This window comes from Microcaecilia unicolor, chromosome 3 (assembly GCF_901765095.1).
Source record: "Microcaecilia unicolor chromosome 3, aMicUni1.1, whole genome shotgun sequence".
NCBI lineage: Eukaryota > Metazoa > Chordata > Amphibia > Gymnophiona > Siphonopidae > Microcaecilia > Microcaecilia unicolor.
In genome coordinates, this window is record NC_044033.1 from 413,276,094 (window position 1) to 413,291,227 (window position 15,134).

Sequence of the window (15,134 nt, forward strand, 5' to 3'; positions counted from 1 at the left end):
AAGAAATGTAGAAATCTTTACAAAGAAATATAAGTAAACCCAATAAACTAGGAAGAAATCTAAACATACAGTCCACAAAGCTGGGGGAAATCAGGAGTAAAAAACCATATAAAGATGGAATAGAAACAAAATCATAACATAAGAATAGCCATACTGGGTCAGACCAATGGTCCATCTAGCCCAGTATCCTGTTTCTAACAGTGGCCAAGCCTGGTCACAAGTAGCTGGCAGAAACCCAAATCAGGGCAACATTCCATGCTACCAATCTCAGGGCAAGCAGTTGCTTCCCCATGCCTGTCTCAATTGCAGACTATGGACTTTTCCTCCAGGAACTTGTCCAAACATTTTTAAACCCGGATATGCTAACTGTGGTCACTACATCCTCCGGCAAAGAGTTCCAGAGCTTAACTATTCGTTGAGTTAAAAAATATTTCCTCTTATTTGTTAAAAGTATTTCCATGTAACTTCCTTGAGTGTTCCCTAGTCTTTGTACTTTTGGAATGAGTAAAAAATCAATTTACTCCTACACCACTCAGGATTTTGTAGACCTCAATCATATCTGTCTCCTTTCCAAGCTGAAGAGCCCTAACCTCTTTTAAGCCTTTCCTCATATCAGAGGAGTTCCATCCCCTTTATCATTTTGGTCGCTCTTATTGCCAAATTAATCTCCAGAAATAACAAACCAGCTTAAAGTGACTATTAGGAAGTACCTTTCCCTTCAAGAAAAAAATCTTAATTTGTGATAGCTTATAAAACACATAATCAAACATATTTTAAGGTAATAACACATTTATAAAGAAAAAAATCACAATTGGAATGTTGCCCTCAGAGAAACTGTGGACTGTCTTAATACATGAAATTTCTTCCTTCTAAACTGCGTCCACTTAGATATATCTGGGGAAATCTGAACCTTACCTCCTAGAAAGTTGGAATCTGTAGCACAATAATGAAATCTCAATAGTGATTCTTTATCTTGACGAGTACAGAATCTCTTCAAAAGACTCCAATATTTCTGATATATCTAATGGAGCACAGCTCCCTTCAGGTTTACCCATTTGGATCAGACAGTAGACTTTAAGCATAAAAAACAAAAGGGGAGGGAGGAGCATACAGTTTTGGGATGACCAAGGACCATTGTTAGGAACTTAATAAACAGCTCATAAGAACATATGAGTTGCCATACTGAGACTGACCGAAGGTCCATCAAGTGGCCAATCCAAGTCACAAGAACCTGGCAAGATCCCAAAACAGCAGTGGCATTCCTGGGGGGGCTGGCACCCGGGGCGGATTGCCGGGTGCACGCCGCTGGGGGGGTGCCGCGCGTGCCTGTCCTCCGTTGTTCCATGCTTCTTCTCTGCCCCGGAACAGGAAGTAACCTGTTCCGGGGCAGAGAAGAAGCATGGAACAATGGAGGACAGGCGCGCATGGCGCACCCCCCCCCCAGCAGCAGCGTGCACCCGGGGCGGACCGCACCCCCTCCCCCTAGGAACGCCACTGCAAAACAGTTTTTATGTTGCTTATCCTAGGAACAAGCAATAGATTTTCACAAGTCCACCTTAATAATGGCTTATGGCCTTTTCTTTTAGAAAATTATCCAAACGTTTTGTAAACCCGCTAAACTAATTGCTTTTACCACATTTCTGGCAACGAATTCCAGAGTTTCATTACACGTTGAGTAAATATTACTTAGCTTGGATAATCATGATGCCACTGGTCTGAACTGTCTTCCACAGAATAATGTAATCGCAAAGCCCCTTTCCCCACTATCGGGCTGTTTCAAAGGCTAAACACTGCCACAGCAAACTACATCCAAAGCTTCTCCACTTCACTACGCTAACTGCCTCTTCTCGGCGTCTTTAGATCAAAGTGGACTTCCCTTCCATATATATACGTCATTTCCTTGAACAAAACTACCTTCCTCCATGATGTGTATCTTAATGATGTAATTGACAGCAAAACTTTATTGATAAATGATCATTTCACAAAAACGCTTTCCACTCAATTGAAATATTCAAACCTTTAGGAATTACGGTTTGTAGCACTTATATCCATCTTTGTTCTCTCTGTCTTAACACTCTTCTCACATCTCCTCTTCGCTCTGTCACCCGAGTCTGTTCCAAAACCAAACATTGCAGATTGCAAAAAATCATGTTGTTTCAAAAGACAATGAGAAACCAGAATGTTCATATGTTTTTTTGGCTTGTATACAGTGTCTGTGATTAGCCCTTGAAACAGCCCGATAGTGGCGAAACAGGGTTCTCCTGTTGGGCTTTGCGATTACCGTATGCTGTGGAAGACAGTTCGGACCAGTGGCATCATGATTATCCAAGCTAAGTAATATTTAGTTCACCGGATGTATGGCGTTTACACAGGCCTCTACCATATAGTATTGTGGAAGGTGTATGTGCATGTATTGCATGAATGAGAAGAGTGGAGTTTTTTTTGTGAAGACTAGTGATTGAAGAAGAGGAGTTCTCTAAACTTGAAAGGTTTTTCCTGCATAATGAGTAATCTCCATGGTTTCTGAAGTCTTTTTTTCTCCACGTTTCATGCATACTAGTGACTTTACACTTCCAATACTGGGTTATATTAAGTAGAATTTTTCTGTAAGTGAGGTAATTGAAATCACCCATTATTATTGTGTTCCCCTGTTTGTTAACCTCCCTAATTTTTGAACACTTTTCTGCATCTGTCTGTTCATTTTGGCCAGGTGAACGTTAGTGGAGATAATATACTCCTATCACTAACTTTTCCCCTTGGCACATAGAATTTCTATCCATAGGGATTCTAAGATGTGTTTTGTGTCCTGTAGAATTTTTAGTCTATTCGATTCAAGGCCCTCTTTAATGTATAATGCTACCCCCTCCACCAATTCATTCCACCCTATCATTGCAATATAATTTGTACCCTGGTATGACAGTGTCCTATTGTTTAACTTATTTCTACTAGGTCTCAGAAATGTCTATTATATCTATCTTTTCATTTAGTGCAATATATTCTAACTTTTCCATCTTATTTCTTAGGCTTCTGGTATTTGCATACAGACATTTCAAACAATGTTTGTTGTTTCTATTTACAACTTGCTCAGCAGTTGACAGTGATAATTTGCCATCTTTAAAACCCGTCTGCTCTTTATTTAAAGACACCTGGAGATTTTTTTTCAAATTATTTAGACTTACAAAGCTACATAGGAACCTATGGAACTTTGTAAGTTTAAGTGCTTTGAAAATAAGCCCCACTGGTCTACTATGGTCTCTACTGCAACCTTGCTATCTTGTTCTGAACCGTATACTTTTGAGTGCCTGTTGGCCTTTCCCCAATTTCTAATTTAAAAGCTGCTCTATATCTTTTTTAAATGTTGATGTCAGCAGCCTGATTCAGGTGGAGCCCATCTTTTTGGAATAAGCTCCCCCTTCCCCAGAATGTTGCCTGGTTCCTTAGAAATCTAATACCCTCCCCATCCTTGCACCACCGCCTCCATCCATGTATTGAGACTCCACAGCTCTGCCCATCTTTGGGTCCTGTGCGTGGAATAGGGAGCACTTCTGAAAATGTTATCCTGGAGGGTCTAAGATTTCAGCTAAGAACCTAAATTTGGCTTTCAGAACCTCTCTTCCACATTTTCCTATGTCATTAGTACCCAACAAGCTCCAAGGCAGCAGGCTCCACCAGAGTATGGTCTAAAATCTTATCTAGGTGACATGTTGAGGTCTGTCTCCTTTGCAGCTGGCAGGCAAGTGACTAAGCAATCCTCACATCCACAAGCCACCCAGCTATCTGCATGCCTAATGATCAAATCTCCAACTACAACAGCCATTCTAACCTTCTGGGCAGAAGTCTCTGGTCTTTTGCAAATGATGAATTGGATTGAGGAAAATTAAGAATTCTTAAATTTAAGTTCCAATTAAAGTTTTCAAAATTCTCAATTTTTCTTAGTAGTACATTTTTATCCTTAGCCAAAGCACCTTGAAAATTCCTTAACTCTTCCAAAGATGTCTGCAGCCCATCTATCCTAGAGGTTTGTTAGTTCATTTTACCATCAATATCTTGCAGTTTGTCCATTGAGGATAGCAAAATAGAAAAAAAACCCCAAAAAACCCCAAAACACACACCTAGTACAGTGTGTCCATCCATAATGCTTATATCATTACCACCTTGGGTTTCACCGGAGCTTTTAGGGGAGTCATAGCTGAGGGAGAAAAGTCCTGAGATGTCATGCTGGCTTCTCCCACCAATCAGAGATCTCCAGGTCCTAACTCTCTGTGTGTTATTTGTGCCTCTCTATATACTCTAAATTGATGTCACCTGAGATGACAATGCTATTCCACCTGCTCAGGCATCGATTGTGTAGTCTGACCTGCACTTCCACATCTGCCTCATTACACAATAGTTGTACACTATTCCGCCTGGAACAAGGAGGCGGCTGTGGACCTTGTACGCTCAGTAAGGTATCACTGGCTAAGTTGGGACTTTTCCTCATCCTAACAGCAGCAACACCCCTAGTAGAAGAGGCCGCAAAAGCTGAAATAGTGTTCTATCATAATGATCCAGCAGATTGTGAAGGAGGAAGAGTACCCTAAATCTTGCCCTTACAATTAGGCATACGGTAAGAGGAAATAAGCACAGAAGACAAACACCAAATTGAGGAGCTCACTACCACCGCATCTCACTGACGTCCAACCCACTTACACTTTAATTGAATTTTCTCTAACTCCTCACTACCTTCAATTATATAAAGTGGGAGAAAATCATTAATAAAACTGAAAACAAAATAGCATAATAAATACTCTTTGAGGACAAGGAATATAAAACAACCCAATATAAATGGACAATGTCATCTGATAGTGCTAACACAGCTCTCCCAGAGAACTCTGTAAAAGCAACCCTAGTAGCGCTTTAGAAATGTCAAGTAGTAGTAGTAGTTTTACAGAGTTCTCTGGGAGAGTCCTTCAGGCCTTTTTTTTTTTTTTTTTTGAGAGAGTTCGACATGTCACAGCTAAACAGTAATAATTTTGCCAGGACCTATTGGTAGTTCCATTAAGCATCTCACCAGCTAATGAAGAGAGCATCCCTCTCTCTCTCTCCCCCCCCCCCCCCCCCCCAGATATCTTGGGAGTCATCAAATCATATAATAGAAGAGACTCTCAAAAATATCTTGAAAGGCCTATGACCAACATCCTAGTCTCTTGGCCCTTGCCTAGCAAAGATGGTACAACAAAGAACCCATTGAAGGGGTCACTAAAATTGACTTCACTCTTTGTGAGAGCAGGGGCTGATGACACTAAACAGGGCTGTGTTACGCCTCCTACTGAAAAATAACTCTCTTGACCAGGACAAGATTGAAAACTACCAACAAGATTTTAACATCCCTTTCCTGGCAGAACTTATACAACAGACTATCTGCATTCAACTCAACAACTAGATGAAAAACTGGTAAGACTCATGTCAGTCTGCTTCAGACCTGGGTTTAGAAGAAACAGTTTTTGTATCCCTGCTTGACAATCTTCACAGAAACTGTGACAGGGATATAGCAATGGATGATAGCAAGGCAGGTTATGTTATGTTATTAGAGTGCTTAGTAGCCTTCAAATTCTGTGGACCACAATATGCTTACATGGCTGGCAGAAACAGGTATTGGAGGCATAGTATTTGCATGGTTCAATTAGTAAAGTGTTAAGGCAGTGTTACAAAAAGGAAGGAAGGAGGATCCAAGATGGCGGAACGCACCTGAAGTGCTTTTGAGCTTCTCAATTTCTTCAGCATTTTTTTGTTTTTATATATGCCTAAGCAGCGAGATAAAGCTGCTGCTCAAGCTCCCCAGTGGCCAGTAACACCTGTGGTGGGTTCTATGGACCGACTGTTGAGAGGCTCTAGGCTGATAGAAGGGTCACAGGGCAGTCTGCTTGAGATGTTGGCTTCAGGGATACAAATGCAATCTCCTGGGCTTGAAACAACCTTGAGTCCCGAATGAAGAGCTCCTACCTTGCAGCCATGAGGATCTAGCTCTCCGCTTCTGGAGTCAGTGGCGTCTCTGCTGGATAATGCAAGCGACGCTGGTTTGAGTGGGGCTTGACAAGCCGGAGCTGTGGAGGAGACATTGGTTGCCCTTCCAAAAGTGAGCATTACGATGGCAAGTCTCAGTAAAGCTGAAGGGAGGGTTCTGGAACCAATGGCCTGCATCAGATATCAGTGGTGCAAATTCCTGAATTTTTGCAGAAGAAGCCTGACAAAGTGAACCTGGATTCATTATGATTACTAATATCAGACTTGGATAAGACTCTTTTTCCTCAGGCTCATGCCCTCTCAAGCTTTGGACAATTTTGCCAGGAGTAAATCTTCATGTTTTGAATTTTCCTCGCTTAAACACAGTTTTTCCTAGGGATATGTTGAAACGATATTTGATGGAGAGTTTGGGTATTTCTGAAGATAAACTTCCTCCATTTCCTCAAGTGTATTATACAAGGGTAGAGGGGCAATCTCAGACAGCTTTGGATATTTCTGCAGTGTTGGAATCTTCAGACTCAAAGGAAGCCACGGTGTCTACCTTATTGGCTACAGTTGCTTTAGCCCCTGATAAATTTTGGTTTATGAGGATGTACTTTAAAAATAAAGAAAAACTGTTTTGGGGTTATAAAATACAAGTTTTTCCTGATGTTGCTAGAGATACCCAACGTCATCGTAGGCAATTTTTGCTAATAAAACCAGGAGTTCTCCAAGTTGGTGCAACTTTTTTTTTTGTGCTACCCTTGTAAGTGCATCATTAGATAAGTCTATTAATATGTGGTGGGAGAGTAACAACATTCATAGTTTGCTCTTAATAATAATTGTTATCGAGTCTGTAATGCTTTAGTTGCTATTTTTCTTTTGTAAACATTTCCTTTTATATCCTCCCATTGTAAGTCTTGGATCCAATAATGGGGACTTGAGTGAATTTCCTTTTGTTATTGAAAACGTTTCTTTATTTTTTGATTGGAAAAATCACTTTTCTGTGCAAGTGGATACTTGGTATATATGGTAAAATATTATAAATAAAATAAAACTAAAAAACAAACAAACAGGAAGGGTTGCTCGTTTATTACTGTTGTCTTAATATGAAATAAGTGGACCCATCTAAGAAACTTAAGTTTTTGAGGCTGGGACATTATTTTTTCAAATCCTATGTGTCAATCTGTTCAGCAACAGCACATCACTTTGGGCATTGATGTATAGGGTACCATAGCGATTCATATTGTCACCTATATTTTTAATATCTACTTCAAGCCTTTAGTTGAACTGCTTCGGTTGATAAAGGCATGCATGATCTATGCTGATGATGTACAGCTACTCATACCCACTGAACCAGATCTACCCACTGCTTGATATGTCTAACAGCAACTCAGAAATGGGCAAAAAATAATAAACTGTCTGAATCCATGTAAAACAGAGATTCGGTGGGTTTCTAACACAAATGGACAAGTATATGACTTCAAAATACCATTAGAGAAGTATAAACTCCTCCAAAGATCACAAATGAGGAGTGTTTGGATACTGATAGACTCATTACTTACTTTGATCCTGCAAATTCAAAGAACCTTTAAAAACTGTATATCACCACCTGTGGAAACTACGAAATCTCTCTCCATACATCAAAAAGGTAAGTCTGATCATAAAGTGATAATGTCATGCCTGGACTACTGTAATGCCGTGTACATTGGTCAAATAAAAATGAGTTTGCACCAGATCATACTTATTCAGAATTCTGCAGCATACCTGATAGAATGCTGTAAGCGGCATGCCCACATCACACCCTTCCTGCAAAATCTGCCTTACAGAGCCAAATTTTAAACTCTCGTTTTAATTTTTAAGGTCCTCAGACAAAATAGACTGGAGTACTTGAAAAAAAAAAAAAACAACCCTACAAGCTTTTAGGCCTTCAAGATTCTTTCAAAGAGCATTATTATCTGTACCTTCATCAAAAGAAATCACACGATGTGATATCCTCCATTGCTCCTTCTCAGGATGTCTCCCACACCTGAACTCTCTCCCAGAGGGGCTATGCCAACTTTGATTATTACCTCTACTTCTGGAAGCCCGGCCCTTCTCCCACACCTTTACTACATATGGTGATTGACAATCCACTCAACCACAAGCAGACTAAGCTTGCCACATCTGGAACAGCTCCTCAAACCTTATTCAACTGTTCATATAATTTACCTTCTATTTAGCGGCCAATCTTTTTATCCCAATGAATTTGTTCTAATCAGCTTGTCCATCTATATGTCTCAACTGTACCTGCCCCCTCAACTGCCAATTAAGATATTTAATTGTATCATACTGACATGAACACCATATCTATGTTTTTTAGAATGCATGCCTATCCAGTGGACCCCGACTCTCCCCCTCCCCAAATCATTTTTTATTTTCCCTCCCCACCCACACCCTTCCAGGTACCTTTAGAAGGTGGAGGCAGGAGGGCAGGAATAGGGGGTGTCAAGGTCCATTGGACCACCAGGGAAATTTAAAAATTTTTTTAGGGAGGGGAGCTCACAATGGGGCTTGGTTGGGGGGGCGCCAGGAGTTAAGAAGTAGGAAGCATAAGCAGGCAAGCCTTTTGCAGCTGTCTGCTTGTGCTACCCTCCTTTTCCACAGCTCCAGAGCAGCCATAAAATTTTCTCATTAAATTAACCTGCTGTGGAGTTGTGCATCCCATGGAATACACATCAGAATACATTTGCATCGGTGGCTGCTAACGGTACTCATTAAAGCCACGGAAAACCCCTTTGTGCATTATTAGCTAACTGATTGCTTGCTTTAGACTGGCTAGAACCAGTCTAAAGCAAGCAGTAATAGCACGATAAGCTTTGTGCATCTGGCTGTGAGTATGCTAAGTGGAATCAGCTGAGATAAGTTAAGGACCGAGGTGAAGGGAGGGCTTAATGTGGCTCACAGGCTGGTGAAAATGATCACTGTTCCTCTCTCATTACACACCATTTGCCCTTCCTAAAAGAAAACGTCATCCCTGTCATTAACCTGCACTTTCTATTAATTTTCCCAACACTAACTTTCTCTTCATGTTACATAGAAACATAGAAAATGACAGCAGATAAAGGCCATATGACATACACATATGCAGTCTGCCCATCCGTATCATCCACTCTCTCTTCCTCCCCCCCTAAGAGATCTCACATGCCTGTCTCATGCTTTCTTGAATTCATATACAGTCCTCATTTCCACCAGGAGGTCATTCCACAAACAAGTATTTCCTTTGCTTACTTCTGACTCTATCCTCTTAACCATCTTATGCTCTCTCATTCCAGAGTTTCCTTTCGGTTAAAAGAGACCTGCCTCCTGTGCATTTATGCCATGGAGATATTTAAATCTCTCAATCATATCTCCTCTTGCTTTCAAAGTATACATATCGAGGTCTACGAGTCTGTCTTTATATGCTTTATGATGAAGTCCACAGACCATTTTAGAAGTCATCCTGTTCATATCTTTTTGAAGGTGTGGCATACAGATTGTACATTGTACTCTAAATGTGGCCTCACCAGAGACTTATACAGAAGCATTATTACCTCCTTTTTCCTGCTGGCCATTTATCTTCCTATGCACCCAAGCATCCTTCTGACTTTGGTTGCAGCCTTCTCTACATGTTCTGCCACCTTAAGATCAACAGAAACTATCATCCCCAAGTCTATCTTTTCTTTCGAGCACAGAAGTACTTCTTCCCCTAAATGGTACTTCTCCCTTGAGTTTCTGTAGCCGAAGTGCATGACCTACATTTCCTAGCATTAAATCTTAGTTGACAATTCCTGGATTATTCATCAAGCTTCACTAGATCCTTCCTCATCCTATCCATATCATCAGGGGTATCTATTCTATTACAGAGTTTTATCATCCACAAAGATGCAAATCTTAACTGACAGCCCTTCCACAATATTACTCACAAAGATGTTAAAAAGAGCCAACACCCTTTTCCTTAGAATGACCTCCATTTACCACCACCCTCTGTCTTCTTCCATGTAACCAGTTTCTAACCCAGTTAATCACTTTTTGGTCAAGACTGAGGGCACTCAGTTTATTTGAACAGAAGTTTGACCCAAAGCAATTACATAGTTGGCACTGAAAATGGTGACTGCCTGTTATGTATAACCACACATCATCCAAATTCTAAAGCATTAAAAATATACCCAGATGAGCAATATGCTCCATATTGTCCATTCTTGCTCTTGGCATGCTCCCAATCCTAACCCATATAATTATAGAAACTGGTACAAATATACCTATTTTGTGCATAACAATGAATCTATAGATGTATTTTATTATGCATTGTAACAGCATTGGTTTCACTGAGTCTGTATTACTGCTCTGAAGGAGTTACTTCACCAGCTTAAGCACTGGAAGAGTATATTTTTCTTATCCCTGCTTGCTCACTTACATGGCTACCCTGTCACTGGCAGTGCACCTCTAGTGATTTAATCTTGTGATCATATCTCAGAAAAACAACATACATGTTGCAAGAACAAATGAGAACTCTCCTCATAAATCTATACCAAATGTAGCTGACTGGCAAGCTTTCTTTATTTTTTAAACACAAAACCTCATTCCAATCCAAGGGCTCTGTTTACTAAGCCGCGTTATAAGTGCGTTAGCGTCTTTAACACGCGTTAATCATGTAGGCACTTACAATATCTCTATAGGCGCCTACGTGGTTAATGTGCACGCTAATTGTAGGTGCGTTAAAAATGCTAATGTGCCTTAGTAAACAGGGTCCCAAGTGTGTTAATACGGCAGTGTAAATGTTTCTTTTCTCTTTCCTCTCATTCTTTTCAGAAAATTAAAAAAAAAAAAATCTTAAATTTCTCTCACCTGCAGAATTGTCTGGAATGATTCATGTTGGGGCCTGCTTTGATATTGCCTTTCTCAGGATCATAGATTGTAGTTGCTCTTGCATATGCTCCTCCAAGAATAAAGATAAAACCATTGAGGGTAACTGCAGGAGCATATCTGTTATCTGTTAATAGGATAAAAAAAAGAATACACACAGGCATCAGCCATATCAGTTCTCATCCTAAATATTAGGTAAAAAGTAGATAAAAGGAAAATTATGCCTGCTCTATATTATTCATAGATACAGAAAAAATGACAGCAAATAAACACCCCAAACCTATCCTACTCTGTTCTACTCTTGCAATATGAGAAACTCTTGGAAGTTTTCAATAATTAAGAACAAGAATCTAAGTACAAGAGATCATGATACAAAGTTGCAAGAAGGAAGAATCAGAAGGAACATGGAAAATGTTTATGATTTATTTAACTTAATATACTGCCTTTCCTGGACACAAAGTGGTTTACACATCAAAATTAAAAAGAAAAGAACACAATTTCATAAAGAGAAAGAGAAAATACAGAATAGGGGATATAGAACTGGTCAATCTGCTCCAAGCCATCCCAAGTCCTACTGCTCACTATAGGCCTTTTAGAACAGACACATTTTCAGTGTCAATTTAAAGGCTTCTTTTAAAAAGTGACACTACCGATTATTTATTTATTTAGATTTTGCTCACACTTTTTTCAGTAGTAGCTCAAGGTGAGTTACTTTCAGATATGGTGGATATTTCTCTGTCTCAGGAGGGCTCACAATCTAAGTTTGTACCTGAGGCAATGGAGGGTTAAGTGACTTGCCCAAGTTCACAAGGAGCAGCAGCGGGATTTGAACTGGCCACCTCTGGATTGCAAGACCGGTGCTCTAACCACTAGGCCACTCCTCCACTCCTCTGAGCAGTTTCACGTAAAGGAACATACAGGACGTCAGGACTTAAGAAGACAGCAGCACAGATCAGCGAACGCATCGGAGACTGGCGCTGAAGGTGGCTTTGGCTGGTGGGGGGTTGGGGACCCCCGCCAGCAAAACCAGGGGGGCCAGGACTTAAGTCTGTGGGGGGCCCATGATCCCGTGGCCCCACCTAGCTACGCCCCTGCTGCAAACAATGTTTGCTTTGGACCAGTTCCATAATTTGATGCATCTCTGGTCACCATAGTGGTGCCTAACTCCTCCAGGTAAGATGATCTGAATATGACCTTAGTGTGTGCAGTAGACAGGGGAAGTATTGGAAGCTGAGAAGGGAGGGCTGATGAGTAAAATGAAGATAATGTTTGCAATAGGTTATCTTGTCAGTCCTCCATCAATTTAGGAACAAACCTTAGACCATGATGGATTAAATGACAGTTTCTTATGTTTTTATGCTAGCAGGTATCCATGCAAGCAGAAAATGTGCAAAAATGAAACGGTTCACCTAAGAGGCTGAAGAAAAGAACTGAAAGGCCAAAAGCTGAGACAAACAGCACTATTATCACTCTAAATCTCTACAGGCCAAGCCTAATTAACAAAAAAAATCACTAGAGCCACTTTCAATCTCCCTAACAGCCAACTGCCTGGCTCTGGTACTGGAGCAGGGATGGAACGATGGGCACTTTACTGCTAAAAATTTTGGGAGTTTACTGCAGCCACTGTCATCCATTTTAGATAATGAACAGTAAACTCAGAACTTCCCTTTTAACACAAATTCAGCCTTATCTGGGCCAGACTCTTTTCCACATGGGGGGTGACCTGCCTCATATTTTTGAGAAAACTAACACATAACCCCTACAATGTTGTAACATAGTAGAAGATGACAAAGACCAAAACAGTCTAGCTAGTCTGTACAGTAAGATGGTTAGGGTTTTAAATTCCCACTCCATGCTGGTCATCTGCTCTCCTTTGAAGTGCAAAAATTCATTTCACTGCTGTTCGAAGACAGACTCCTCTCTCATTATAATTACATGGCAATAAAATGTTTGCTTATGATGATATACTGCAAATTCCCAAGTCATAATTGTTTTATCCATTACTCTTCAGAAACCAATAAACTATTTAAAAGCTGTTTAGCGGAGCCAAGAAATGCAGATAATTGCTAGATGGTTCTCTTAGACAGATCTGCACTAACATTATTGATCTAGTGAGATACTAGCACATTAATTTCTATGTAGTTCACCCTTCCCGAGATCTCAGGCAAATTACTGTAGTAGGACCATGCTTACTAAGATCAAAATAGGCTAACCTCCGAGGAAGAGAGGATGGGATAGAGGTAGGAAAGCATACAAATAATTATCACATGAAATTTATAAATAAGGAGGGAGTTAAAGAGACAGAAGAAAACTCAAGATGATTCATGCCAGGAAGGTTTCCTTTGTTTTCAGATGACAGCAATGAACTATGGAGATGAGCAAAGACTCAGCTCCTTTTAGCTTACCACTTTCTACATCTGTCCTTCATACCTCTGCTTACAACAGTGACAGAGTAACATTCCCAAGGCAGATTTGCATGGTGAGCAACAATTACATGACACTGGAACTTTTTTTTTTTTTTACATCTATTGTATCTTACACTGAATACTCACTCACAACAGCTCCTCAAATCTAGGTTGCAATCCTTACAGTTACAAATCATTATGCTCTTCTGCTCATGATGATGGCAGAGAAAAAAAAAAACGAACCTAATATAATAATCAGGAAATCATGTTTCAAAGGCCAATAAAGTATGTTCCTATATGTGCATATACACACACGGGGTGAAGAGAGCAAGAAAGAACCTGTTTTTGTAAAGAAAGGAATGTATTTTCACTCTTCCTTGAGAATCACTAATATTTTGGTTGTTTTATGGATACCAAGGATATCACACCATTTCATTTCTATTTACTGATATTTAATATACTATCTGTTGAGTGCTCTATTTTCTTTCTATTGCTGCCAGCTTTTCCCCATTAATTCTTATTGAAAAGTAAAATACAAATTCATTTGAGAGAGAAAGAGTATCAGATTGCTCTTTATTTCTAATAGTGAAGAGATGAGAGAAATAAAAACAGTTTATATTATCAGCGAATGCTTAGTGAGAGCTTGTTATTTCAAGAATGGTGAAGAAAGCTTCTTATAGCTGCCCTTGAGGTAGGGAAAAAAAAAGGGCAGATGAATCAGTTTTTTTTCCATTAAACAAAGTTAATATTTATTTCAAGACTGAGTTTTTCCACAGTCCTCATTTTCTTTTTGTATGCCTTCTTTTTATTCTTGTTCATTTTTTTCATTATGTCACTTTATGGCAAAGGACCTTAAGGTAGTAATTTTACAAAGGATTTCAGCACCTAAAATACTGTTTTATGTGCAGAAATTGGCATTTACAAAATTAGCCCCAGGGCTCTGCATACATATGTTGATGATCCTTGTGCCAAAGTTGGTCAGATTTTCCTACGTAATTTCCATTTTATGAAATACACAAAATTGCAAATCTCTGTGCCTGAATTTAGACCTGCGGGAGCATACAGAGAAGTAGAATCAGGAGACAGAGGTAATGATGCCTCTGAATGTCATTGGTGAGACCTTATCTTGTGCTTTTTTTAAAGACAGCCTACATAAGGGCTACCTAAATGGTCTGTGAAATGCAAATTAAAGACCTGAATAAGCACATCCAAAAGAAAGCATGTGCTAGAGATATAAATAAAGCACAAGAAGGAAATTCTAATGCAAGATGTTATGTGAGGCTCAAATGGATTAGACACCAGAATAAATTTAAGAAATATATATTTCTTATCAGAAAGTTTAGAACTATTCATCAGCAACAGAATTCAAGAAAAGAAGGGTGAGAGTGGACTGAGCAAGGGAGGGGGTGGGAGAGAGAACGAGGGCAAGGGAGAGGGGTATGAGCAACTATGGATTTAGCACCACTGGTGGCCGGTGCAACCACTAGACTGATTTTCTCATGATTTTATTGTTAAACACTGATAAATTGTCAAAGGAAAATAAACTAAACTAAAAACTGAAAACAAAAGGTCCCTAAGTGTAGCAGATGTGAACAGGTCAGAGCTAAAGTAGAGGTATGGGGATAGGGGAAAAGGTGCAAGTACTGAAAGGAGATGGAAAACTATGCGTGCTAGCAGTGTTCCTCAACTTCAGGTCAAACACCCCCCCCCCCCCCCCCCCCCACAAGATGAACAAATTTCAACCAGTACCCCCATACTCCAATCAGGTTAATTAAAAAACAAACGTGGAGGGACATTTTCAAGAGAACAGCCAAGTCAGAATTGGGATGTTCTGATTATAACATCCCCCAAACCCCCATCTCA

The 15,134-nt window shown here is 39.9% G+C and overlaps 1 protein-coding gene across 1 annotated transcript in view; it reads right to left on the bottom strand.

Moving 5' to 3' along the window:
* The window catches only part of KLHL29 (kelch like family member 29), a 915,027-nt gene that overhangs the window by 19,715 nt on the left and 880,178 nt on the right, over nucleotides 1-15,134 (bottom strand). Inside the window, exon 14 of the mRNA XM_030195140.1 lies at nucleotides 10,849-10,993. Within this exon, the coding sequence (XP_030051000.1) occupies nucleotides 10,849-10,993 (145 nt within the window). The remainder of the gene's footprint in view (nucleotides 1-10,848; nucleotides 10,994-15,134) is intronic.